Source organism: Somniosus microcephalus, chromosome 16, assembly GCF_052327205.1.
Source record: "Somniosus microcephalus isolate GS21.2 chromosome 16, FLI_Smic_1.0, whole genome shotgun sequence".
Taxonomy (NCBI): Eukaryota; Metazoa; Chordata; class Chondrichthyes; order Squaliformes; family Somniosidae; genus Somniosus; species Somniosus microcephalus.
In genome coordinates this window covers 105125831-105150674 of record NC_141002.1, presented here as the reverse complement: position 1 = coordinate 105150674, position 24844 = coordinate 105125831, and the positions used below count along the sequence as shown (strand labels likewise).

General features: G+C 49.0%; 1 protein-coding gene across 1 annotated transcript in view; it reads left to right on the top strand.

Annotated features, from left to right (window-relative positions):
* LOC147106465 (plakophilin-2-like) overlaps positions 1-24844 on the top strand; it is a 77894-nt gene that overhangs the window by 16966 nt on the left and 36084 nt on the right. Inside the window, exons 2-6 of the mRNA XM_086009666.1 lie at positions 378-487; positions 991-1784; positions 11148-11286; positions 13374-13581; positions 18225-18396. Coding sequence (XP_085865792.1) covers positions 378-487; positions 991-1784; positions 11148-11286; positions 13374-13581; positions 18225-18396 — 1423 coding nt within the window. The remainder of the gene's footprint in view (positions 1-377; positions 488-990; positions 1785-11147; positions 11287-13373; positions 13582-18224; positions 18397-24844) is intronic.

Genomic DNA, 24844 nt, shown 5'->3' with positions numbered 1-24844 from the left:
CCGCTCTCGGAGCTCGGTTTAAATCAGCCTCTCCCGCCTCGCCCCTCACAGGTCCGCCTCTCCCGCTCTCGGAGCTCAGTTTAAATCAGCTTCTCCCGCCTCGCCTCTCGCAGAAAGAATTAAAAAAATTATATGGATCGGTATCAAAATTTGCTTGATAATCGGTAATACTTGATCATTGCTCGTTAAAGACGCCAAATAAATACAAGTTGTTGTGCATAAAGTCGCTGCTCCCTTCCATTGCTCAGCTTAAACTCCAGGGCAATGTTTTGCCAGTTGCATTTGCAGCAGTATGTAGAGTTTACCAAACCCCACAACCTGTGTGTGGTCTGCGTGATATTGTGACAGAATTCCTAAGACTACCATTTTATTTCCAGATGGTAGGCAGCGGACCCTCAGTGTCCCCGACTATGTCAGCTCTGCAATGACGACTCTGTTTGAATATCCCACACTTCCACTGCCAGCGCCTCGGTATGGATACACCAAGGTATGTCGTTGGTGAATCAGCACCATTCATTCACAGAGAGAAACTACTTTTGTGATTTTTAGCCCATCTGTTATTTATGCGTTTTGTTTCGGCAATGCATCGATTTTTAAAACTCTCATCCTTGTGTTCGAATCCCTCCGTGGCCTCACTCCTCCCTATCCAGCTCTACAACCCTCCGAGATCTCTGCGCTCCTCCAATTCTGGCCTCCCTGATAATAATCGCTCCACCATTGGCGGCCGTGCCTTCAGCTGCCTGGGCCCTAAGCTCTAGAATTCTCTCCCTAAACCTCTCCGCTGCGCGCTCCTCCTTTAAGACTCTCCTTAAAACCGACCTCTTTGACCAAGCTTTTGGTCACCTGTCCCAATATCTCCTTATTTGATATTCTGTTTGATAATCGCTCCTGTGAAGCGCCTTGGAACGTTTCACTACGTTAAAGGTGCTGCATAAATGCAAGCTGTTGCTGTTTTTGTTACTGAATTGGGTTTCATTTGTCTTTTGACAGAGCCTGAAACCAGTGAGTTACATACAAGGCCTAAGGAACGGAGGTGCGCAGTATTCGTCAGGGACCAGTCGATTCATGTCCCAAGGCCTGCAGAGCCAAACAATTAAACCAACTCGCAGGATCGAGATTTCCCCGGAAAGCAGCCCAGTCTTGTCCCGCCCTCGCCTGCGGATGCAATCGAAATACTCGGGAAGGAGACCGAGGGGAAGAGACCCTGCAATGTCCTTTGGCCGACGCATCACCTACAGCGAGATGAGCACTGGCGGACGCCTGACCAGCACCAGGCCCGCTTTGCGCAGTAACTCGCGATACGCTCGGTCGGAGGCCTTCATCGCCGCTCCCCAGCCAATTCTTCTCAACAGGGCTGCTTCTCACAGTTCCCAGAAGCACGTAGTCGCCCTAAGCAGCGAGCCCCAATCCCCCGACAGCGTTTTTGCCGAGGATCTTCCAACCAACCCCGTTGTTAACCTCCGTCCTGGCCGCAGTCAAAGCATGTCGAAAATCTATGAGAGGAACCAAACCAGGGCCTTGAACCAGCAGCCAGAGGGAGTCTCTTCAAGTTACCATGGGGTTTCTCACAAGAGGCAGGCCCACGTGGCAAACAGCTGGAACCAAACAACCTACCGGACTAATTACTCTACTGCCAGCAATGCTGCAGTCGCTCAGGAGTTCATGCCGGTGGAAAGTTCGATAATGGAGGCCCAAGCTCAGGCCCAGGCACAAACCAGCTCTCAGGTGTTGGCTCACCAAGACAACTATGAAATACAAGGAGCGCAGGCAAACCTTACGGAAAGGTAAAGTCTTAACTAGTGTAAGCGGTGATGGAGAAAACTGACAAGTAAGGCCAGTTTCATCACCTTGTGTGACTCGCTATAATACCTCCTGCTAAATCAGGATATCTGAGGCAGCGTTGGTTATTTTGTGTACCAATTTCGGAGGGAGGATTTCCGACTGAATTGTCCTGTGTTTCTGAATAGTGTGACTAGTATTCCTGAATCTAAATGGGAGATATAATACTGGAATGATATTGGTCATCACTGGCTTCAGTTACATGGAGAGAGTGGAGAAGCTGGGGTTGTTCTCCTTGGAGCAGAGAAGGTTAAGAGGAGATTGAATGGAGGTGTTCAAAATCATGAGGGGTCTTGATAGAGTAAATGAGGGGAAACTGTTTCCAGTGGCAGGAGGGTCGGTAACCAGAGGACACAGATTGAAGGGAATTGTTGAAAGAACCAGGGGGGAGATGAGGAGAATGTTTTTACGCAGCGAGTTGTTGTGATCTGGAATGCGCTGCCTGAAAGGGCGGTGGAAGCAGATTCAATAGTCTCTTTCAAAAGAGAATTGGATAAATGCTTGAAGGGGAAAATTTGCAGGGCTCTGGGGAAAGAGCAGGGGAGTGGGACTAATTGGAGAGCTCTTTCAAACAGCTGGTACAGGCACTATAAAGTGCCATGGGATCTTTTACATCCACCTGAGAGAACAGATGGGGCCTCGGTTTAACGTCGCATCCAAAAGACGGCACCTCTGACAGTGCAGCGCTCCCTCAGTACTGCACTGGGAGTGTCAGCCTGGATTTTGTGCTTAAGTCTCTGGAGTGGGACTTGAACCCACAACCCTTCTGTCACTACGCCCCATACTGCGATTAGAGAGCTACCCACTGAGCCATGGCTGACGGAGCAGGGAGTGGGTCTAATTGGATCGCTCTTTCAGGCGCGATGGGCCGAATGGCCTCCTTCTATGCTGCATCATTCTATGATATCTGTGCAGTCTTTGTCCCTGTTGCAATGTTTTATGCTTTAGAATTGGGTCTTCTATAGAACTTCCCATCACAAAGATATGCACAGATGAGAGGCCATTCAGCCCATTCTCCCACATATGATTCCCCCCGCCATTAAAACATCTGGCTGCCATTTGAAAGACTCCACCGTGGTGATTTGAACTATTGGGCGGTCGACCGGTGGAGTGCGGGCAGCAGCCGCCCGATCTCTCCGGTGGGAGAACCCATCCGTTTTTAGGGCGGGGCCTGGTTAACATGTCTGCCGCGAGCCACATGCTACAAACGGGCAGCCGCGCTACGGTGCGCAGGCTCCGGGCGGGCGTAGTAACAGGCGTAGAGAAATAACATGGGGAACTTGATACCTGCAACCTCCCAGCAACTTCCCTCCGTGGAGAGCAGGGTTTGCCACAAAGTGCTGTGGTGAAAAGATTGGGTATTCATGAAACCAAAGACAAAGCTACAAACCTGGTCCCAGAGGCTAAACACCTGGTGGAGTGGAGATAGCGAGTCGGTGTGAGGGTTGCGCGCCCAACACAACCCCTCCGTTTATTGAAGGGAGAACATGCAGTCCGAGTGGTATGGTAGCGTCGTGGCTACGCTGCTGTCTCTCGGGTTCGTGCTGGTGGGAAGTTCGACAATGGGTCAGTCAGAGGTCTGGACTAATGATCCAGAGAACGCGAGTTCAATTCCTAGCGTGGCAGTTTGAGAATTTGAATTCAGTTTTCAAAAATCTAGAAATAAAAAGCTGGTGCCAGTAAAAGTGACCGTGAAGCTGTCGGATTGTCGTACAAAACCCATCTGGTTCACTGATGTCCTTTAGGGAAGGAAACCTGCCGTCCTTACCTGGTCTGGGCCTGTATGTGACTCCAGTCCCACACCAACCTGGTCGACTCTTAACTGCCCCCTGAAGTGGCCGAGCGAGACCCTCAGTTGTATCAAACCACTCGGTTCGAGAAGACGGCTCACCGCCACTTTCTCAGGGCAACTGGGGATGGGCAATAAATGCCGGCCTTGCCAGCGACTCCAACATATCGGGAATTAATTTTTTTTTAATTAAGTTACTGAATGGAGAATGAAGATTGCATTCCACTCACCTGAGTTTCCTATCTGGAGACCACCCCGGTGATACTATACCCCCAAACGCCAAACACACAAATCTGTCCCAACTCATTCATTAAGGAAATACAAAAACGAAGAAAGAAAGAAAAAGATGGGCCCTTTTTCATCAGAACAACGCAGATTATGGGGTTATTTGATTTAAAAATTTTAAGTTGTGAAAGGATGGGGCAAGGTAGATAGAAACAAACTGTCTCCCATAGTTGAGGGGTCCAGGACGAGGGGCCATAGATACAAGATAAAGTACAAGAGATTTTGAACAGAGGGCAGGAGAAACTTCCTCCTGTAGTGTATGTACTTTGCAGAAGGAACTATATTCTGCAGCCCCTGTATACTGCAGTACCAGTAGTGACCACCCCTGTATATAAGCCTGTGTAGTAACATTTGCATAGTAGTTCCAGGTTACCTCCATTCAGTAAAGACCTGTTATAACCAACTCCTGCAGTCCGTGTCTCAATTATACACGGACATAATACTGGCGACGAGCAGATACGAACTTACCTACAGTCTGCACCACCTCATGGGGATCCATCCCTGAAGCGAAGTTATCAGAGGTTGAGGCCAGAAGGAAGAAAGAAACAGAAGAAACGGGAGTCGACCGTGGGCATCTGCCTCTGAGTCAGCGGAGTTGAAGATTTTCAGGAGAGGCTGTCGAGAGCGGGGCTTGGTTATCCTGTCTATGGTGCTTCAGCTAATCGGGCTGGTGGCAGGTAGTACACTGATCCTTCCTGGGCTGCGGCAGTCTAGAGCTTGAGCGGGTGGCTTTGCAACGGGGCTGAGCAGCGTTGTCGGGAAGAGGAGAGAGAGAGAGAGAGGGTGGAGCACACAGGGCGCGGCCGGTGCTACGAAGCCGGGCAGCGTACAGACCCAAGAAGAGGGAGACAAGAGTCCCGCAGGGTTGTTCCGACGACGGGGAAACAATAAAAATTAAACGCGCAGAAAGCCGCGAGGAGCTGCAGTTTGCCTCGGGAACTGCGGAGAGCGGCGTTAGCAGCAGCGCGGGGGGGGGGGGAAGTGCGCGAAGACCATAGGGCGTCGCCATCAAGGCATAAAACGCCAGCAACAGCGCTAGCAACAGCGGAGAAGACAGAAAGCGCGGGAGGTGCCATCTTAATCCAGCGGGGAAGAAGGCAAAGTGCGGGAGGCGCCATTTTAGGTTTCCAAGATGCCGAAGACTGGCAATATCACTGCCTTCGATAATGCAATAGAAGACTGGACCACGTATGTGGAAAGAGTCGAGGTATATTGTGAGGCAAACGAAGTAGCCAATGAGAAAAAGGCATCGGTACTGCTAAACTTAATGGGCGCAAGAACGTACGGCCTATTGCGGGACCTGATTACTCCAGCCAAACCGAAGGCGAAGAGTTTTAACGAAATTGTTGCTATCCTACAGGAACACCTAAATCCTACACCGCTGCTGATAGCAGAAAGATTTAAATTCCACAGGAGAAATCAGCATAAAGATGAGAGCAATGCTGATTACCTTATGGAACTACGCAAGCTATCAAAGCACTGCCAGTTCGGAGCAGGACTGGCAGATACCTTACGGGACAAATTGGTCTGTGGACTCCTGAGTGAAGGAACCCAGAAGAGGTTACTCTCCGAGAAAGAGCTGACGCTAGATAAGGCTTTCAGCGTGGCAGTATCGTACGAAGCAGCAGCAAGGGGAGCTGCGGAAATACAGCAAAAGCCACAGGAATACAGCACCCACGAAATGACACGGGGATTTGCAAATTGTTATCGCTGTGGCAGAACAACCCATGACCAGAAGGACTGCTGGTCCAAGGACAAAATATGCAGGCAATGCGGAAAGATGGGACACATTGCACGAGTTTGCAGGTCTGGGAAGAAGACCGACGACAACAAAAAGGCTACTAAGGAACCGTACAGGAAAGTACAAAAGATGACGGACAGTAGTTCCGAAGACCAGATGAGCGATAGTGAATCCGGGAACAAGAGACTAAGCTGTCTCAAACTTCACAACGTAATCGCAAAAGAGGATCACCGAACCATTTGGGCCACCCTCACGACAGCAGGGTCCCAAGTCAAAATGGAATTGGATACAGGATCAGCTCTAACCGTCATGAATTGACGAGACTGCGAGCGGCTATTCTCACACATACCCTTGAGAGAGACATCCATTGTCTTGAAGACGTATACGGGGCAAAAAGTATACCCGAGAGGAAAAATAAGGGTGCCTGTCGAATACAACGGCAAGGAAAGACAGAAATTGTATCTGTACATACTGCAAGATGGTGGACCACCGTTATTGGGATGTGAATGGATCAGAAAGATAAGTTTGTGGTAAACCACTTTTACCGTTTACTATCGTTACACTATAGTTATCACTGTTAGATCGTTTCCCTATAGTTATCACTGTTCACATTGTTGTATCACTGTACGAGGTCGCCTCTTGTCATGCTGCTATACCTGGGCTGACCACTGCCGACTCCGCCCATGGCTCCACCTACCTGCCCGGGTATAAAGGTGGTCGACTGGCTGGTATTCCTCCTTCTTGGATCCGATCACCCACGAGGGTGGGCTCTGTTATTTAGTCAATAAAAACCTATAGTTACTTTCTTAACTCGTCGCTTTTCATTGGACAAATTGATAGGTATATCAAAGTTTAGACTGGCACTCCATTCAGGCACTGACGGTGGCTGGTAAAAAGGATGACGACGTCACTCCTGGACGATTGTCAACAATCTTGGCTAACGCCAAAGAGGTATTTCAACAAGAACTGGGAACTCTTAAAGGCATAACTGCCTCGAAAAATAGAAGAGAATGCAATTCCCAAGTTTTTCAAAGCAAGACCGGTACCATATGCAATTCGCCCAGCCGTCGAGGCAGAGCTGGAGAATCTGGAGAATGCAGGCGTGTTAACTAAGGTAGACTGGAGCGAGTGGGCGACTCCCATCGTTCCTGTCATGAAGAAAACGTTAAACAATAAGTCTGAGGAGCCAAGGAAGGTTCGCATCTGTGGGGACTTTAAGGTGACGGTGAACCCAGTCCTTCACACAGTACAATAACCTCTTCCAAGGATAGAAGATATCTTCGCCTCACTATCTGGAGGGAAGCGTTTTACAAAAATTGACCTAGCACAAGCATATTTGCAGATGGAGGTTGAAGAATCCTCTAGGAAGTATCTCACGATAAACACTCACAAAAGTCTTTGCCAGTATAATCGACTGGTGTTCGGAGTAGCATCAGCTCCGGTGATATGGCAAAGAGCGATGGAACAAGTCCTGCAAGGAATTCCGGGGACTCAGTGTTACTTGGACGACATCCTAGTGACAGGTGAAGATGACAGTGAACACCTTGCCAACCTGGAGCAGGTGCTCACTAGACTACGTGAACATGGACTACGGGCCAATCGCCCCAAGTGTGAGTTTTTTAAGAAGCAGATATCGTATTGTGGCCACGTGATTGATGAAGAGGGGTTACAGAAGTCCCCTGACAAAATTGAAGCGGTAGTTAAGGCTCCAGCGCCTGAAAATGTGTCGCAACTGAGGTCATTCCTCGGATTGGTGAATTACTACCATAAGTTTTTGCCGAATTTGTCGACAATTCTGCACCCACTGAACGCCCTACTACAAACGGGAGTAGCATGGAAATGGAGCGATGAATGTAAGCGGGCCTTTCAGAAGAGTAAGGACCTAATCACTTCAAGAGAAGTATTGGCTCACTACAACCCATCACTACCGATAAGACTGGCGTGTGATGCGTCTCCCTACGGCATTGGGGCGGTACTGTCACATAAATTCCTTGATGGTTCAGAGAGGCCGATAGCTTTTGCGTCACGCTCGTTAACTTCAGCCGAGCGTAACTACGCCCAGATTGACAGAGAGGCCCTCAGCCTGGTGTGGGGGGTGAAGAAGTTCTATCACTACCTGCACGGTCAGAAATTTACTCTACTGACTGATCATCAGCCTCTCGTCTCCATTTTCAACCCTCAGAAGGGCGTACCAATGATGACAGCAAAACGGCTACAGAGGTGGTCCCTTTTCCGAGGGGCACACCAATATGACATCAAGTACAAAGGAACTAAACAACATGGGAATGCTGATGGATTGCCGTGCCTACCGTTGCCGACGGTGGAAGAAGAACTTGCAGTGGATCCAGTGGAGATATTCCACTCGACCATAGTCGAATGTCTCCCTGTGACGAATGCAAACATTGAAAAGGAAACACGAAATGACCCGACGCTCTCCTGGGTCTATGATTTAACGGTGAAGGGATGGCCAGCACATGGCGAACCACTGCTGCCAGCATTCTCACCGAGAAGAGAACAGCTGTCAGTGTGGATCCAGAGTAGTAATTCCACCCAAATTGAAGGATAGAGTGCTCAATGAGCTTCATGAGGGTCATCTGGGAGGGGTAAAAATGAAGAACTTAGCCAGAGCGTTTGTGTGGTGGCCGGGAATCGATAGAGAAATCGAAGAGATGACCAAGAGCTGTACAGGATGCCAGAAGGTCCAAAACGCCCCACCACAAGCCCCTCTACATCCATGGGAGTAGCCCTCATCTCCATGGCAAAGGGTGCACATTGATTTTGCTGGTCCATTTATGGACTCGATGTTTTTAATTGCGGTGGATGCACATTCAAAGTGGCCAGAGGTAATAAAAATGTCCTCAACCACCACAGAAACAACTAACGCAGTCTTACGAACCATATTCGCCAGGAATGGGCTGCCTGAACAGATTTGCTCCGACAGTGGACCACAGTTTGTGTCTGAAGAGTTCCGGAGGTTCTTCAAGAACAATGGTGTTAAGCATTACACATCCACCCCATATCATCCAGCCACTAATGGATTGGCCGAGAGGTTCGTTCAAACATTCAAGAAGGCTATCAAGGCAATGTGTAATGAAGACATACCCCTACAGCACAAGGTGGATAATTTCTTGTTTGCCTACCGGAATGCGACACATGCGGTTACCAACCAAACTCCAGCCATGATGTTCTTCAATCGAAGACTACGATGCCGCTTGGATTTGGTTAAGCCAAACATCAGAAGAGATGTGGAGAACAGGCAGTTTCAGAATATGAATGAAAGGCCGACCAGGAGTTTTAAGATAGGTCAACCAGTTTTGGCCCGGGACTACCGCACAGAGAAATGGCAGCCAGGAACGATCTGTACACGGCAAGGACCTCTCATGTATACCGTGGACGTTGGAGAGAGTATTGTAAGACGCCATGCTGACCAGATTCTAGAGTCACTGGGAAACGTCAACTCCACACCACGATCTGATACACCTGGCGATGAAACCGAAGTACCAATTGCATCTACCTCAGAATCGGTGATATTGGAAGCAGACGAACCAAACAACGACATTGATCCCGACTCAACGTTGCCAGAAGAACCTGATACCCCAAAGAGGCGTTATCCAGACAGAATCAGGAAGCTTCCTCAAAGACTGAACTTATAATTGCTTAACTTCAACTAATGTATCTAGCAACTGTAATTGTAAAAATGTTATTTCATTGTTAATCGAATGTTATGTACTGTAGCTAAAAGGGGAGGAATTGTAGTGTATGTACTTTGCAGAAGGAACTATATTCTGCAGCCCCTGTATACTGCAGTACCAGTAGTGACCACCCCTGTATATAAGCCTGTGTAGTAACATTTGCATAGTAGTTCCAGGTTGCCTCCATTCAGTAAAGACCTGTTATAACCAACTCCTGCAGTCCGTGTCTCAATTATACATGGACATGATACTTCCCAGAGAGTTGTGAGCCTGTGGGATTCACTTCCAGGGTCACTGTTTGAGGCAGAAACTGTCAACATTCCAGATTACATTGGATAGGTGGGTGATGGGAAAAGGCAATAAATGGATATGGAAACAGGGCGGGTAAGTGTGATCAGAACTATTTGCTGTAAATACTCTAATACTATGTAACCCTCCAAGATCTCTGCGCTCCTCCAATTCTGGCCCCTTGCGCATCCCCGATTTTAATCGCTTCACCATTGATGGCCGTGCCTTCAGCTGCCTGGGCCCTAAGCTCTGGAATTCCCTCCCTAAACCTCTCCACCTCTCTCTCCTCCTTTTAAGACGCTCCTCAAAACCAACCTCTTTGACCAAGCTTTTGGTCACCTGTCCCTATGTCTCCTTTGGCTCGCTGTCAATTTCTGGTCTCGTAACACTCCTGTGAAGCACCTTGGGACATTTTACGATGTTAAAGGCGCTATATAAATGCAAGTTTTAGTTGTTGAGTGTGTTATAACTTTTGAGTATCTCTGTGTAATCCCAGTGTGGCACGGCGATCCCAGAGAGCACCGGTTGGGAAATCGTAGCCCCGTGAAGTCCTGACCTGCCCTCTCTGGCAGCACCCCTGCATGTTGGAGTGTCTGATCGCAGAATCAGCCCTTATATTAAGACAGTCACTTAGTTACTGAGGGAGAAAAGCCCCAGCCTCTAGGATAGAGTGGAGCGATGTTGGAGATACTATTGCTATTTGGTGTCATATTTGACCCTGAAATGAGCTTCCGACCACATATCCATAGAATAACTGAGACCGCCTAGTTCCACCTCCGTAACATCACCCGTCTCCGCCCTTGCCTCAGCTCATCCGCTGCTGAAACCCTCATCCATGCCTTTGTTACCTCTAGACTTGACTATTCCAACGCACTCCTGGCTGGCCTCCCACATTCCACCCTACGTAAACTTGAGGTCATCCAAAACTTGGCTGCCCGTGTCCGAACTCGCACCAAGTCCCGTTCGCCCATCACCCCTGTGCTCGCTGACCTACATTAGCTCCCAGTTAAACAACACTTCAGTTTCAAAATTCTCATCTTTGTTTTCCTCCATGGCCTCGCCCCCTCCCTATCTCTGTAACCTCTTCCAGCCCCACAACCCCCCGAGATCTCTGTGTTCCTCCAATTCTGCCCTCTTGGGCATCCCCGATTTATAATCGTGTCATGATTAGCGGCCGTGCCTTCAGCTGCCTGGGCCCTAAGCTCTGGAATTCCCTCCCTAAACCTCTCCGTCTCTCTACCTCTCTTTCCTCCTTTAAGATGCTCCTTAAAACCGACCTCTTTGACCTGCCCTAATTTCCCGTTATGTGGCGCGAGGTCAACTTCTGTCTGATTATGCTCCTGTGAAGCACCTTGGGATGTTTTAGGATGTTAACCGCGCTGTATAAATGCAAGCTGTTGTTGTTGCTACTGATCATTAAACGTTTCTAGTCTAACATTTGACATCACTGACGTTAAACGTTTGGTGTTAATGCTGGCGCGGGTCTAATGCATGTGCCTCTGTTTTGTGTCAGTGTGTATGGGGATGACGATGGTGAGTGGACAATGGAAACTGCGGTCTCCGCCCTGTCACATGATAACGTCGAATACATGGTGTACGGGGCTAATTTCATCCAACACGAATGCTTCCAAAGACCTGATGCAAAGAAAGAGGTAACTCGGACTTCACCTTTAAAGTAAAAGGGAGAGTTTCATGGCGTTTAAAAGGACTGAACTAATCAACGTAAGAAATAGGAGCAGGAGTCGGCCACATGGCCCCTCGAGCCTGCTCTGCCATTCAATGAGATCATGGCTGATCATCGACCTGATCTTCACTTTCCTGAACTATCCCCATATCCTTCGATACCCCTAGAGTCCAAAAATCTATCGATCTCAGCCTTGAATATACTCAACGACTGAGCATTCACAGCCCTCTGGGGCAGAGAATTCCAAAGATTCACAACCACTGAGTGAAGAAATTCCTCCTCATCTTGGTCTTAAATGGCCGACCCCTTATCCTGAGACTGTGCCCCCTAGTTCTAGACACTCCAGCCAGGGGAAACAACCTCTCAGCGTCTACCCTGTCAATCCCCCTCAGAATCTTGTATGTTTCAATGAGATCACCTCTCATTCTTCTAAACTCCAGAGAGTATCGGCCCATTCTACACAATCTCTCCTCATAGGACAGCCCTCTCATCCCAGGAATCAATCTAGTGAACCTTCGTTGCACCGCCTCCAAGGCAAGTATATCCTTCCTCAGATAAGGAGACCAAAACTGTGCCCAGTACTCCAGGTGTGGTCTCACCAAGGCCCTGTACAATTGGAGCAAGACTTCCTTACTCTTATACTCCATCCCCCTTGCAATAAAGGCCAACATGCCATTTGCCTTCCTGAGAAGTGGTCTTGCTTTACAAAGAGTTTACATTCTCTGTCTAGCCAGTTGGTTTGTTTTCAAATATTTTCATATTCACCCTTACCCGGTCTGGCCTACAGGTGACTCCAGTTTCACACTATGTAGTTGATTCCAAAAATAATTTTGAAGGGGAGTGGGACAGGTTACTTGAGGGTGAGGTACTTAGAGTTACGGACAAAGAGTCGTCACAGGCACGACGGGCCGAATGGCCTGTTCCTGGAAACATAGAAGATAGGAGCAGGAGTAGGCCATTCGGCCCCTCAAGCCTGCTCCACCATTTAACGAGATCATGGCTGATCATCCAAATTCAGTACCCTGTCCCTGCTTTCTCCCCATATCCCTTGATCCCTTTAGCCTTAAGAAATATATCTAACTCCTTCTTGAATATATTTAATGAATTGACCTCAACTGCCTTGTGTGGTAGAGAATTCCACAGGTTCACCACTCTCTGGGTGAAGAAATTCTTCCTCATCTCAGTCCTGTGCTGTAAGTCTCTGATTCGATGATATGGAGGTCTCTATCTATCTGAAAACTTTACTGCAAATTTAGCAAGGCCACACTGGGAGAGCGACGGCTTGTTGGAGGGGAGCATGGGTCGGGGAATTATACCAGTAAGTTCTATTACCCAATCTCCAACCTACGCTGACATCTAGCCTCACAGAAAATGCCCTATTACCCGTTGAAATTCTATTTGTGTAATTTGATTATAAGTGAGATCCGATACCATTTTTCGCCCTTGACTAAAAGCTTGGTCAAAGAGGGAGGTTTTAAGGAGGGTCTTAAAGGAGGAGACAGAATTAGAGAGACGTCCCATCATGTGCCTTCAGCCATCGAGGCCCTGAGCTCTGGAATTCCCTCCCTAAATCTCTCCGCCTCAATACCTCTCTCTCCGCCTCAATACCTCTCTCTCCGCCTCAATACCTCGCCCTCTGCCTCAATACCTCGCTCTTTACCTTGCTCTCCGCCTCAATACCTCGCTCTCCGCCTCAATACCTCGCTCTCCGCCTCAGTACCTCGCTCTCCGCCTCAGTACCTCGCTCTCCGCCTCAATACCTCGCTCTCCGCCTCAGTACCTCGCTCTCCGCCTCAGTACCTCGCTCTCCGCCTCAATACGGCGCTCTCCGCCTCAATAACGCGCTCCTCCTTTAAGACCCTCCTTAAAACTTGCCTCTCCTGACCAAGCTTTTGATCACCTGCCCTAATACTGTATCTCCATATGTGGCTCAGTTTGATCTGATTACAGTCCTGTGAAGCGTTAACGGCACTATGTAAATGCGAGTAGTTGTGTGTTGTCTGTAATGTAATGTGACCGACGGCTGAATGTTGCAAAAATGCTAATTTTACGCAGCTTTACGCTTTGGATGGAATTGGGAAACTTATTGCACTTCTGAGCAATGAGGATGTCGAAGTTCAAAGGGCAGTCTGTGGGGCGATCCGGAATGGCGTGTTCGAGGAGAATGATAGCAAGATTGAAGTGAAGGATCATCACGGACTCCAGAAACTGGTGCAACTATTGGGACAAACCAAGGACATCGAGACAAAGAAACAAATCACTGGTGAGCTCATTAGCATTTATTGACTGTTTCTGAATGACATTTTACCACTTTAAACGTTAAGTGGGTTTAAAGCTAACTTCAGGGAGGCGGGGTAGAGCGGGTGGGTGCCTGTCGGCCCTCTTTTAGGCACACCGCCCGCTTATCCTTATCCCTGACACTGGGTCTATTTTTAAAAACTTCATTCCTGGGATGTGGGCATCGCTGGCAAGGCCGGCATTTATTGCCCATCCCTAATTGCCCTCGAGAAGATGGTGGTGAGCCGCCTTCTTGAACCGCTGCAGTCCGTGTGGTGAAGGTGCTCCCACAGTGCTGTTAGGGAGGGAGTTCCAGGATTTTGACCCAGCGACGATGAAGGAACGGCGATATATTTCCAAGTCAGGATGGTGTGTGACTTGGAGGGGAACTTGGAGGTGGTGGTGTTCCCATGCGCCTGCTGCCCTTGTCCTTCTAGGTGGAAGAGGTCGCGGGTTTGGGAGGTGCTGCTGAAGAAGCCTTGTCGAGTTGCTGCAGTACATCTTGTAGATGGTACACACTGCAGCCACGGTGTGCCGGTGGTGGAGGGAGTGAATGTTTAAGGTGGAGGATAACGAGCAGCTGATCAGCTCCTACCCTTTTTTTTTTACCCCCTGCCAAAGTTGAGTTTAAAACCCCTTGGTCCATAAAATGCTGTGGCCATTGCCATACACTCCTGCCGTAACATTGGCGGGAGTCTATTGTAATGTCCAGAAATGAGCCCAGGGGACGGATACGCCGAGTCCATGTCTTACATGGAAATACCCGCGATGACCGGGGGGAGAGCAGAGCCCCAACCTGTCCCAAACTTGGCCGTCGTTGTGAGTGGCGGCAGGTGCCGGGGAGGCGGGAGGGGTCTCCCTGTATTGGGAGCCCTGTGCTCCCAAATACAAGTGAAACGCCGCGTATTGTTTGTACAGGCCGGCCAGAATAGGGGTATCTCGTGGATCACCAACATAAATGGTGACCACCGGGGCAATCCAGCTCAGGATAATGGCTCGTCTCTGAGTCAGAAGGTCACAGGTTCAAGTCCCACTCCAGGGACTTGAGCCCATAATCCAGGCTGACGCTCCCAGTGCAGTACTGAGGGAGCGCTGCACTGTTGGAGGGGCAGTACTGAGGGAGTGCTGCACTGTCGGAGGGGCAGTACTGAGGGAGCACTGCACTGTCGGAGGGGCAGTACTGAGGGAGCACTGCACTGTCGGAGGGGCAGTACTGAGGGAGCACTGCACTGTCGGTGGGGCAGTACTGAGTGAGTGCCGCACTGTCGGAGGGGCAGTACTGAGGGAGCGCTGCACTGTCGGAGGGGCAGTACTGAGGGAGTGCCGCACTGTCGGAGGGGCAGTACTGAGGGAGCGCCGCACTGTCGGAGGGGCAGTACTGAGGGAGTGCCGCACTGTCGGAGGGGCAGTACTGAGAGAGCGCCGCACTGTCGGAGGGGCAGTACTGAGGGAGCGCCGCACTGTTGGAGGGGCAGTACTGAGGGAGCGCTGCACTGTGGGAGGGGCAGTACTGAGGGAGCGCCGCACTGTCGGAGGGGCAGTACTGAGGGAGCGCCGCACTGTTGGAGGGGCAGTACTGAGGGAGCGCTGCACTGTCGGAGGGGCAGTACTGAGGGAGCGCTGCACTGTTGGAGGGGCCGTTTCTGGGATGAGTCATTAAACCGAGGCCCCGTCTGCCCTCTCAGGTGGACATAAAAGATCCCACGGCCACTATTTCGAAGAAGAGCAGGGAAGCTCTCCCCGGTCTCCTGGGGCCCATATTTATCCTTCAATCAACATCACTAAAACAGATTATTTGGTCATTCTCACATTCCCAGTACATTTAAAAAGTACTCGGATAGGCACTTGAAGTGCGGTAACCTACAGGGCTACGGACCAAGAGCTGGAAAGTGGGATTAGTCTGAATAACTCTTTGTCGGCCAGCAACAACAACTTGTATTTATATAGCGCCTTTAATGTAGTAAAACACCCAAAGGCGCTTCACAGGAGTATTAAAAGACAAAAAATGTGACACCGAGCCACATAAGGAGAAATTCGGGCCAATGACCAAACGCTTGGTCAAAGAGGTCGGATTTAAGGAGCGTCTTCAAGGAGGTGAGAGAGACGGAGAGGTTTAGGGAGGGAATTCCAGAGCTCAGGGCCCAGGCAGCTGAAGGCACGACCACCAATAGTTGAGCGATTATAATCAGGGATGCTCAAGACGGCAGAACTAGCATAGCGCAGATATCTCGGGGTCGGCGGGGGGGGGCGCTTGTGGGGCTGAAGGAGGTTACAGAGATAGGGAGGGGCGAGGCCATGGAGGGATTTGAAAAAAAGATGAGAATTTTGAAATCGAGGCGCTGCTTAACCGGGAGCCAATGTAGGTCAGCGAGCACCGGGGTGATGGGCGAACGGGACTTGGTGCGAATCGGGTCTTTTTCCAAGTGGCAGGCAGTGACTAGTGGGTACTGCAGGGATCGGTCCTTGGACCCCAGCTATTCACAATATATATTAATGATCTAGACGAGGGAACTAGATGTAATATCTCCAAGTTTGCAGACGACACAAAGCTGGGTGGGCGTGTGTGCTATGAGGAGGATGCAGAGAAACTCCAGTATGATTTGGACAGGTTGGGTGATTGGGCAGATGCATGGCAGATGCAGTATAATGTAGATAAATGCGAGGTTATCCACTTTGGTGGCAAAAACAGGAAGGTAGATTATTATCTGAACGGCAATAGATTGGGAAAAGGAGAAGTGCAACAAGACCTGGGTGTCCTTGTGCACCAGTCACTGAAGGTAAGCATGCAGGTGCAGCAGGCGGTTAAGAAGGCAAATGGTATGTTGGCCTTCATAGCGAGAGGATTCGAGTACAGGAGCAAGGATGTCTTGCTGCAGTTGTACAGTGCCTTCGTGAGACCACATCTTGAGTATTGTGTGCAGTTGTGGTCGCCTTATCTGAGGAAGGATGTTCTTGCCATGGAGGGAGTGCAGCGAAGATTCACCAGACTGATACCTGGGATGGCAGGAATGACGTATGAGGAGAGATTGGGTCGATTGGGCTTATATTCACTAGAGTTTAGAAGAATGAGAGGGGATCTCATTGAAACTTATAAAATTCTAACAGGACTAGACAGACTAGATGCAGGAAGGATGTTCCCGATGGCGGGGGAGTCCAGAACCAGAGGTCACAGTCTAAGGATAAGGGGTAAGCCATTTAGGACTGAGATGAGGGGGAATTTCTTCACCCAGAGAGTGGTGAACCTGTGGAATTCTCTACCACAGAAGGCAGTTGAGGCCAGTTCATTAAATATATTCAAGAAAGAGTTGGATATATTTCTTAAGGCTAAAGGGATCAAGGGATATGGGGAGAAGGCAGGGACAGGGTACTGAATTTGGATGATCAGCCATGATCTCATTAAATGGTGGAACAGGCTCGAGGGGCCGAATGGCCTATTCCTGCTCCTATCTTCTGTGTTTCTATGTTTCTGTGAATTAGGACACGGGTAGCTGAGTTTTGGTTTAGCTCAACTTTATGGAGGGTGGAAGGAAAAACTCAATGTTCTGTGAAGACTTGGGAGAGAGCGGAAAATTAAATGATTATTGGAGTTGCTGACTTGTATCATTGTTACTGCTTGGTTTTAAAGAACAGCCATAGAACTACAGATGTTTACAGCACAGGAGGAGGCCAATCGGCCCTTTTATCTGCAAGCTCTTTGCTAGAACAATCTAATACCAGTTCCTTTTCACTGCGCTCTCCCCATAGCCCTGTATCTCCCTCTGCTTCTAATATTAATCCACTTTTCCCTCAAAAGATGCAATGGTCTCCGCCTCACCTATTGCTTTGCAAAACGTTCGACCCTCTGCAGAAAGAAATTTCTCTGAATCTGTCGTCTCCTGTTTTACATCCGCAATCATCTGGAGCTTTGTCTGGAAGCATAGAATGTACAGCTCAGAAACAAGCCATTCGGCCCCACTGCTCCGTGCCGGTGTTTCTGCTCCACATGAGCCTCCTCCCACCCCTCTTCATCTCACTCCATTAACATATCTTTCTATTCCTTTCTCCCTCATGTGTTTACCCAGCTTCCCCTTAAATGTATCTATACTATTCGCCTCCACCGCTCCCTGTGGTAGCGAGTTCCACATTCTCACCACTCTCTGGGTAATGAAGTTTCTCCTGAATTCACTATTGGATTTATTAGTGACTCTCTTCTATTTATGGCCCTAGTTCTGGTCTCGCCCACAAGTAGAAACATCTACACCTAATCTATCGAACCCCTTCATACCTTTAAAGACCTCTCTCAGTTCATCCCTCAGCCTTCTCTTTTCTAGAGAAACGAGCCCCCGCCTGTTCAATCTTTCCTGATGGGTAGAACCTCTCCGTTCTGGTATCATCCATGTGAATCTTTTTTGCACCTTGTCCAGTGCCTCGATATCCCTTCTTGCAGTTGAAGATTTGATTATCTGGTGCTTACAGGAGTAGTCACACCAACATGCCTTGCTGGTAAAATAGAATTTCATTTTTTGTGAGGCCGGGCAGTTCTGGTGAGGATTTTGCCTCCGTTTTAAGTAATAAATGCAGGTCCCTTTTCAGGGCGAAAGATCCTCTTCATCTGACCGATTTTTCACTCGTTCTTTGTGCACATTTTAGGTTTACTGTGGAACTTGTCTTCGAATGAACATCTGAAGGCTGATCTGATTCAAAGTGCTCTAGATCCCTTGACATCATCAATCATCATTCCATTCTCGGGCTGGCCAGATGGAGACGTCAAAAATTTTGATGTGGATCCCGACATCTTCTACAACACCACTGGCTGCATGAGGTGAGCTGCTGTTGATCCCCGGACAGAGTTTCCAAAGCTACGGAAAGCAAGACATGCGCAGTTATGACTCAGCAAGTAGCACTCTCACCCCTGAATCGGAGGGTTGAGAGTTCAAGTCCCACTCCAGAGACTTGAGCACAAAATCTAGACTGACACTCCCAGTGCAGTACTGAGGGAGTGCTGCACTGTCGGAGGGGCAGTACTGAGGCAGTGCTGCACTGTTGGAGGGGCGGTACTGAGGGAGCGCCGCACTGTCGGAGGGGCAGTACTGAGTGAGCGCTGCACTGTTGGAGGGGCAGTACTGAGGCAGTGCTGCACTGTTGGAGGGGCAGTACTGAGGGAGCGCTGCACTGTCGGAGGGGCAGTACTGAGTGAGCGCTGCACTGTCGGAGGGGCAGTACTGAGGGAGCGCTGCACTGTCGGAGGGGCAGCACTGAGGGAGCGCTGCACTGTCGGAGGGGCAGTACTCGGGGAGCGCCGCACTGTCGGAGGGGCAGTACTGAGGCAGTGCTGCACTGTCAGAGGTGCCGTCTTTCAGATGAGACATTAAACTGAGGCCCGGTCTGCTCTCTCAAGTAAAAGATCCCACGACACAGAAGCAGGGGCGTTCTCCCCGGTGTCCTGGCCAATATTTATCCCTCAATCAACAGATGATCTGGTCATTAACACATTGCTGTTTGTGGCAGCTTGCTGTGCGAAAATTGACTCTTGTGTTTCCTACATTACAACAGTGGCCACACTTCAAAAAAGTACTTGATTGGCTGTAAAGCGTTTTGGGACATCCTGAGGTTGTGAAAGGGGCTAGAGAAATCTTTTTAATGTCAGGTGTAGTGTAATTTACTCCCACTGCTGTAACTGAGAGAGCAGCCTATTCTCCCAGTCTTGGTCAATAATTTCACAAGGTGACTGCTCTGGCCTCTTTCACCCAGAGACCATCTGATCACATTTCACACTCTTCAGACTTTTTAAAAAAGGTGATTGAAGTCGACAGAGGTGAAGCGGTGATTTGATGCCAAGCCTTTACCGCGGAGCGTCGTAACTCCGTTAACATCGAGCCTCAAAGTTACCATCCAGACAGTTTTTGGCACCAATAGCGGAGGGTGTGCCAAGCAACCAACAGGCTTCTCCCAGCGGTCAAGCACTGCGTTGACTGTGTCTCTGTGCTGCCAAATGCTGAGGGGTGCGTGTGTGGGAACTTTGCTGAATGCTCACAAGATGAATACTGATGAGGGAGGCCACTCAGTCCATCTTAGCTCATCCATCCAGAGTAAGTAATTAAATAGTCCAGCAACCAGAGGACACAGATTTCAGGTGATTAACAAAAGAACCAGAGGGGAGATGAGAATCTTTTAACGTGGCGAGTTGTTGTGATCTGGAACGCGCTGCCTGAAAGGGCGGTGGAAGAAGATTCAATAGTAACTTTCAAAAGGGGAATTGGATAAATATTTGAAAAGGAAAAATTTGCAGGGCTGTGGGGAAAGAACAGGCGGGTGTGGGACTAATTGGAGAGCTCTTTCAAAGAGCCGGCACAGGCAGGATGGGCCGAATGGCCTCCTTCTGTGCTGTAAGATTCTCTGATTCTGTGTGGAGGTAGATTTTCAACATGCTGCCCGGGCATACAGCTTCCACTGCAGATTGGCTGTCCGACTTCCCAGTCCTTTGACTTCAATGGAAATTCAAATTGCGCCGCTTGTATAGCGGGCGGGTGGGTCACAATGCCATTGGGAGTCTGCTCAGTGATGAGATGTTGTAGAGATCGATGCAGTCTTTCATCTAAACTTTCAGGCTGGTTTCTTTCACTTGCAAACCTTAGGGTTCCGGTTGTGACCTTTAGTTCTCGATAGTGATGGATTCATTGAAGCATTTATGCATCAGGGAGGAGTTGTCAATGGCCCACGCTCCGTACTCCCACAGTCGACAGCTCTCCGTAAAATACATCGGGGCGAATTCTGTGTGACCACACCCTGTGTGTGAGGAAGTGCTTCCTGACATCACCCCTGAACGGCCTGGCTCTAATTTTAAGGTTCTGCCCCCTTGTTCTGGACTCCCCCCACCAGAGGAAATAGTTTCCCTCTATCCACCCGATCAAATCCTTTAATGATTTTAAACACCTCAATTAGATCACCCCTTAATCTTCTAAACTCCAGGGAACACAAGCCTAGTCTGTACAACTTGTCCTCAGAATTTAACCCTTTTAGCCCCGGGATCACTCTGGTGAATCTGCGCTGCTCCCCCTCCGAGGCCGAGATACCCTTCCTGAGGGGCGGGGCCCAGAACTGAACGCGGTCACTCCAGGTGGGGTCTGACCAGTTTTTTTATACAACTGCAGTATAATTCCCTCTCCTTTATATTCCAGTTAAAACCACAACAAGACTGCACTTAGTGTTTGTTTTCAAGAAGCTATTAGCACCACTGTTGGGGTCAGAATGACATCCCATCAGGTACACTTCCTGATTGTGTGTCTTAAAACCTGCAACCTGCCCTCATAATTTAACCCTTTTAGCCCCGGTACTTCAGGGGGGAAATATCCACAGGGCTCTGGGGAAAGAGCGGGGGAGTGGGATTAATCGGAGAGTTCTACCAAAGAGCTGGCAGGGGCACGATGGGCCGAATGGCCTCCTGTGCTGGATCATTCTCTGTTGCTATTTGTTATAACTTCAGCCCTGAAGCACAATACAAACAAGAATCAAACATTGTTCACTAACATTTTACCAAGTGAACAAATTAACTTTGTGGTTAACAGATAACAGGATTAGAAAGTGTTGTCTCGCCAGTGGGTTTATTTGACATAAGCAACATGGGAGTCATTCTCACTTTGCATTTGAATAATTGACCCAATGTCAATTGGACAGAGGTTTATCTGGATCCGTGTGGGTGGGTTGCCCAGCAACACAGTTCTATGTTTCAGCATCATTATGGGTTAGCTCAAAGCCGTGACTTTATTCCAATGTGCAACGCATGACTTGGTTTGTTTTTGGCCATTAAAGTCTCTGAAGCTGCTTTCAACACATTCCCTTGCATTCCTGTAAATATGGAAGATTAAGGGCCGATCTAATCGAGGTGTTTAAGACAATTAAAGTGTTTGATCGGGTGGATAGAGAGAAACTATTTCCTCTGGTGGAGGGAGTCCAGAACAAGGGGGCAGAACCTTAAAATTAGAGCCAGGCCGTTCAGGGGTGATGTCAGGAAGCACTTCTTCACACAAAGGGTGGTGGACATCTGGAACTCTCTCCCCCCCCAAAAGGATTTTGAGGCTGGGGGTCAATTGAAAATGTCAAAACTGAGAGAGTTTTGTTGCACAAGGGCTTTATTAAGAGGCAAGCCCGTGTGGTAGCTGGTGTGCAACGGCCACCCCACATTAAAAGAATTCACGCACAGGCATCTTCCACCCTTTAAAATGAAGTTCAGGACCTGGAAAGTCAGGACCCTCATGGACAACCCCAACAGTGACAGACCGGAACGCCGTACTGCTGTCGTTGCCCGGGAGCTCGGACGTTTCGACATTGACATCGCCGCCCTAAGCGAGACCCGGCGGGCAGGGGAATGCCAGCTCAAGGAGCAAGGCGGTGGTTACACCTTCTTCTGGAAAGGCAAACCTGAAGAAGAAGAACGCGGCCTCCATGGGGTAGGCTTCGCCTTAAAAAATGAGCTAGTTGGACGTCTCGGAGACTCCCCTTGCGGTATAAACGAGCGCCTCATGAATCTTCGGCTCACCCTAGCCCGGAACCAGTGCGCTACGGTCATCAGTGCGTACGCCCCAACACTGGAAGCCACAGACGAGACCAAAGAGAAATTCTACTCCAGCCTCGAACAATCCCTGTCCCGAGTCCCAACGGGCGACAAGCTGATCCTCCTTGGCGACTTTAACGCCAGACTTGGAAAGGACACAGACCTCTGGGGAGGTGTGATCGGCAGAGAGGGGGTAGGGAAAGCCAACTCCAAGTGCAAGGAGCGCACATCAACCCAAGCACCCCGCCCCTTCAACCACCGTCTGCCCCACCTGTGACAGAGACTGTAGGTCCCGCATTGGACTCGCCAGTCACCCGAGAACTCATTTTTAATGTGGAAGCAAGTCATCCTCGGCTCTGAGGGACTGCCTAAGAAGAAGAAGATGGAGTACAAAAGCAAGGAAGTTATGCTAAACCTTTATAAAACAATGGTTCGGCCTCAGCTGGAGTAATGTGTCCAATTCTGGGCACCACACTTTAGGAAGGATGTGAAGGTCTTAGAGAGGGTGCAGAGGAGATTTACTAGAATGATACCAGGAATGAGGGACTTCAGTTATGTGGAGAGACTGGAGAAGCTGGGGTTGTTCTCCTTAGAGCAGAGAAGGTTAAGGGGAGATTTGATAGAGGTGTTCAAAAGTATGAAGGGTTTTGATAAAGTAAATAAAAAGAAACTGTTTCCAGTGGCAGGAGGGTCGGTAACCAGAGGACACAGATTTAAGGTGATTGGTAAAAGAACCAGAGGGGAGATGAGGAAACATTGTTTTCCGCAGCGAGTTGTTGTGATCTGGAACGCGCTGCCTGAAAGGGCGGTGGAAGCAGATTCAATAGCAACTTTCAAAAGGGAATTGGATAAATATTTGAAGGGGAAAATAGATACAGGGCTATGGGGAAAGAACGAGGGAGTGGGACTAATTGGAGAGCTCTTTCAAAGAGCCGGCACAGGCACGATGGGCCAAATGGTCGCCTCCTGTGCTGTATCGTTCTATTATTCAAATTCCACCTAGCCTCAATTTAAATATTTATAGAGTGGAGATTCCCCCATACCCTCTCTAAATGTTTAAATAATTCCTTGTGATCTTCTTTACGCCTACCTTGTCGAACCCCTTCAGAATTTTAAAGGCCTCTATCAGGTCGCCCCACAGCCTTCTCTTTTTTCTAGAGAAAAGAGCCCCCGCCTGTTCAGTGTTTCCTGATGGGTACAACCTCTCACTTCTCACCAGGTGGTTTGGATTCTATACAGACAGACGTGCTTCATGTGTCGGGGAGTTAGGGGAATGAATGCATGGCCACAGGTGAATTACACAAACAGATTTTCTCTTTAAGAAACAGACCACACCCGTGGGAGAGTCACTCATTGTAGCAACAGCTCCAATAACTTGCTGCTGTGCCAATTTTTAAAGGTTGACTTGACGCAAAGCTTGGGAGCATGAATACAGAGAAGACAGAAAACCTGGCTGCTTGCCCTCTGGGGCACGTCTGCTGTTACTTCCTTAAAGGGACAGGTGGGCGTGAACCCGAAGCGCGCATTCGGATATTTGGATTGGTCAGGAAATAGCCAATTAGGAAACACTTCCAATAATAAAAAAACAGGAAAATGCTGGAGACACTCAGCTGGTCGGGCATCATCTGTGAAGAGGGAAAAAGAGTTTAAACATTGCAGGTCGATGACCCTGCGTCAGAACTGGAAAAAGTTAGAGATGTAACAGGTTTTAAGCGATTGCAGAGGCAGGGAAAGGGGGGAGGAAAGAATAGAAGGGAAGGTCTGTGATAGGGCAGAAGGCCTAGTTGAGGTCAAAGATCAGCCATGATCTTATTGAATGCAGGCTCGAGGGGCCGTATGGCCGACTCCTGCTCCTAATTCTTATGTAATTCAGGAAAGATTAAATGAGAAAAGGGATGGTGGTGTGAGGCAAAAGGAGATGGTAATTGTTAAATCCGTAAATCTTAAAGTATGGTGTTCTTCAATAACTAGACGGAGGCTGTAGATTAACAATCAACAGGTGTTTACTGGAGGAGGGTAGTCTAAAGACTAAAAGCCTGCTCCAGGCTTATATACAGGTGTGGTCACTGCCGGTACTACAGTATACAGGAGCTGTAAAAGTAGTTCTCTCTTAAAGGTACATACAGTACAATTCCTCCCCTTTTAGATTAACAGTACCCATAACATTCAAATAACAGTTAACACTTTAACATGCACATTTAACTGAAATAGTCCATTTATAGATTCAGTCTTTGGGGGTGGCTTCCTGATCCTTTCTGGATAGCGCCTTTCCTGAGTGTCTTGTTCTTGGTGTGGAGGCGATTCTGGCCCCCTTTCGTCGGTTAGTTCATCAGTTTCCGCTGCTACTGTTTCTGGGGTAGATGCTACCGGTATGTCGGGTTCATCCCCAGGTACGCGAGTCATGGGGTTGACTCGTTCCTGTGACGCTAGGATCTGGTCGACGTGGCGTCTCACAATGTTCTCCCCGACATCCACTGTGTACATTAGTGGCCCCTGCCGTGTGCATATCGTTCCGGGTTGCCATTTTTCTGTTTGGTAGTCGCAGGCCAAGACTGGTTGTCCTACATTGAAGCTCCTTGTCGGCTTCTCATTGATGTGCTGGAATTGCTTATCCTCAACATTTCTTCGCACATTTGGTCTGAGCAAATCCAGACGAGATCTCACCCTTCGGTTAAAGAACATCATGGCCGGGGTCTGGTTGGTAACTGTATGTGTCGCA